Genomic DNA, 3,491 nt, shown 5'->3' with positions numbered 1-3,491 from the left:
GTATAAGGACACCTATATGATCGAGGGATTGTTAATTTTTCAAACATTTATAGGTATCTCGTTTATTCTGAAAAATAAGAAACTTCGCATATTTTTTTATCGAAATAGACTAGAATAGAGAGATCAACATGGAAAATCTATTTACAAGAAATTAAAGATACCTATGTACATAAATAAATAAGTTTAATCATGAAAACAATGTTTACAACTGAGATCGTTAACAGTTAACTAAGAATTATGTCATACATAGTTGTATACAGCCTCCGCATTGGATGATAATTTAAATTTATGAATATTTTTTTGATTTATATCAAGACACAGCTTTACTATTTCATTAGAAAAATTCAAAAAAACAATTTTTCGAGACGTTTTGTCTAAGTCTTGAGCTACTATCATCAGATTTGACGCTACGGTTGAGTCCATTTTCCTCAAGTTACTTCCGTCTACGACTATAACGTTATTGGAAGCATTACAACTCTGTGCAGCTTTTTGAACTTTTCGTCGAACATGTTCTGCAGCGCAATATGACAGTCTACCATTCAAGGGTATTTTAACAATTTGTCCTTTGTCAGTACTGACTATGTTTATATCAATTTTTGGTCTCGCTGTTAAGTAAAGCAAAGTGGCTGCTTCTACAATTATTCCAACCACTATACCGTATTCCAATCCAAAAAGCATTGCAACTCCCATTGTGACAAGTAAGAAAAATAATTCTAGTTTATTATTCCTCCACAGTCTGCCAAATATTACGAAATCAATCATCGAGAACATGGCAGTCATAATTAAAGCGGCTAAAGAAGCTTTGGGTATAAAGTAAAATGTCGATGTTAGCAAACTGAGTGCAAGAAGGATGATTAGACATGTAGCAATGCCTCCTGCAGGGGTTTGCACGCCAGAAGCATGGTTCAATGCCGTTCGTGTAAATGACCCCGTTATTGGCATACTTCCCACTAATGATCCAATAATGTTACAAACTCCAACAGCTATCATTTCTTGTGTGGCGTCTACAGGTCTCCCTCCTGCAAATGCCTTAGATATTGCTACTGTTTCTATAATAGCAACCAAAGGGATAATGATTGATTGGGGTCCATATATATGTAACATGTCTACAAATGAGTAAGTTTCGTTAGCAACAGTAGTAGTAAACGGCGGAAGTGTAACTTTTGGAATGCCATTTCCAATTTCACCAATCAAGATTAACGACTCGGTGTCAGTGATGAATTTTAAAGTGTAAGCTATTATCATTCCGACGATGACAACTATAGCATTACGGCTTAGAGAAATTAACCATTTTAGTTGTTTCACAGTACTATCGTTGCGACCACATCCTTCACCAAATCTTTTCAGAAGAACAAGAACCCCAATAGACAAGAAGCCGAGTATGGGGTTCCATAGTTTCACAGTTCTGATATTTAATATAAAATTATACACTGAATCTCCAAAGTTATCTCCAGAACGTCCATCATGGCCTAATAAAGCTTTTAATTGTGCTGAAGCAATCTGAAGAGCTGCTGCTGTTGTGAATCCGCTTATAACTGGCATAGAAATGAATTCTATTAAGAATCCGAGGTGCAGTATACCAATAGTCAGTTCTACTATTCCAGCTATAAAGGCTGCCAAAACCGCAAAATCAGCAGAATAGTTGTATACGTACTTGGCAACCATTGCGGCCATAATAGCAGTTGGCCCAACAGTTACGTTCATGCAGCTTCCAAATATAAGGTACACGATTCCACTTGTCAGGCTCGCATATAGCCCATATTCAGGGGTTAAACCAGCTATAACGGCATAAGCAATGCCTTGAGGGATAGCTGTTAGTGCTACCGTAATCCCAGCGATTATGTCCGGAATGAGATTTGTTGTATTGTATTTCGGAAGCCATTCTACTATTGGAAGTCGCTTCTTCACAATTTTAGCACTGCACGAATTCTTCTGGCACCTTTTTCGATTTCGCACGACATTTGTATTTTCGCTATGATTAACTGGTAAAATAGTCATTTTAAGCAATGTGATCTGAAGCAGATTGCCAAATGTACTATAATATATGTTGCAAAAACTTACACCCGTATACCAACGCTTATCGTTATCTCTCGATAGCAAATGCACTTGAAAAGTGGCAAGAAAATCCCACATTTGTTTGAGATTAATCCTGTCAAATGTCAACAATTTTTTTCACGTTCATTTCATGAACACAATAGGTATGTGAACCAAATAAACCAACGTTTTTGAGTGCGCTGAAGAAAGCTTTGTATTCACTCTCATTCCTGACTATTTTTATTTTTGACTTCAGTCTAGGTTTGGTCTTATATGAAGATTTCATTTTCACATAAGACTGGAACGATGGAGTGAACGTAGTATCACTTATTTCAAGTGACACTACGTTTAATTGACGAAAACTTTTATAATTTGCCTGACACTCTAAATTACAAAAGTTTTCGTTAAAAAGTGTTAAAAAATCACTTCCGAGGCAACCATAATGAAGTAAATTAATGAATGAACCAAACGAGCTCCTTTATCTCGTTATTAATTCGTCTAAGGCAGCGGCATCCAGACATCTTACAAATGAGAGTGCGGCAAATATTTGTGTAAAGCGAACCGATTCAATTAATTCAATCAAGCTAGCTTCGTTATTGTTATACTTTGAACCGAACTTGTAACCAGAATTATTAATGGCAAGAACTAGGAAGAAGTTTTTATTATTAAAAAGCTTGCACTTAATTCTTAACACCGATATTGTAGAATTATTAACATAAATTTTCAGACGCTGACAAATGTATATAAAGAAAACAGCATTAATCAGGGTCCGGAAGCCGTACGATTTGAATATAAAGGGAGTTCATGAGGTGTGGCTGAGGGCATGTGAGCCCGTCATTAGTCATCAGCCGAGGATCCTGGCAGACGTGACCTGGATCCCGATGCCGTGTGCACTTAGGTGGCAATGACGCACACGTGGCGTTGATGGCTTTTGTTTTTGATCCGAGAAAAAGTTTCGTAGCAGAGCTTTAGCATTTGTAAGGTACTGTGGCAGTGAAAGTCTTGAGATTCAGTAATTAAAAAATTGTATTCCAAACATTATCATGTTCAAGACCGTATCGTTATTTTTATTTAAAAATTACACATGTTTTTAATTAGTGCTTTAATAAGGTACACATTTCGTCCTGGGAGCTCGATAAAATTAAAACCTTCTTATGTCAGATATGGCGTAAAAATATCCTCAGACCATACCCTAAGAACATAGTAATACAAAATAATGTAAACAGATAGATCAGGTTTTATGTGTACCCATAATTAACGATACGGTCTTTATTATATATTAGTTTGTTGTAAGTAAAGCTTGGATTTAACTAACAAAATTTGCTTATTTCTTTTTGTAACCTTCTGGTGGAATATATAACGAAATTTGATTTTAATTAGTGAATACACTATTTATGCACTAAAGATCATAATGTGTAACATAATATAGAAACGTTGCAGTATTAGGTTCTATAAAG

At 35.7% G+C, this 3,491-nt stretch overlaps 1 protein-coding gene across 1 annotated transcript; it reads right to left on the bottom strand.

Annotated features, from left to right (window-relative positions):
- Nucleotides 1-240: 240 nt before the first annotated feature.
- On the bottom strand, nt 241-2,120 carry LOC134747317 (sodium-independent sulfate anion transporter-like). The gene has a single exon (XM_063681952.1). The coding sequence runs from the start codon at nt 1,996-1,998 to the stop codon at nt 241-243; it is 1,758 nt and encodes a 585-aa protein (XP_063538022.1). The 5' UTR covers nt 1,999-2,120.
- Nucleotides 2,121-3,491: the final 1,371 nt, after the last annotated feature.

The sequence above is a fragment of the Cydia strobilella genome, chromosome 1 (assembly GCF_947568885.1).
Source record: "Cydia strobilella chromosome 1, ilCydStro3.1, whole genome shotgun sequence".
Taxonomy (NCBI): Eukaryota; Metazoa; Arthropoda; class Insecta; order Lepidoptera; family Tortricidae; genus Cydia; species Cydia strobilella.
Note: the sequence above shows the minus strand (reverse complement) of the source record. Positions and strands in the feature narration are given on the sequence as shown.

Excerpts from the sequence above, each read along its gene's own strand:
- LOC134747317 (XM_063681952.1), bottom strand. The coding sequence starts at position 1,998 with ATGACTATTTTACCAGTTAATCATAGCGAAAATACAAATGTCGTGCGA.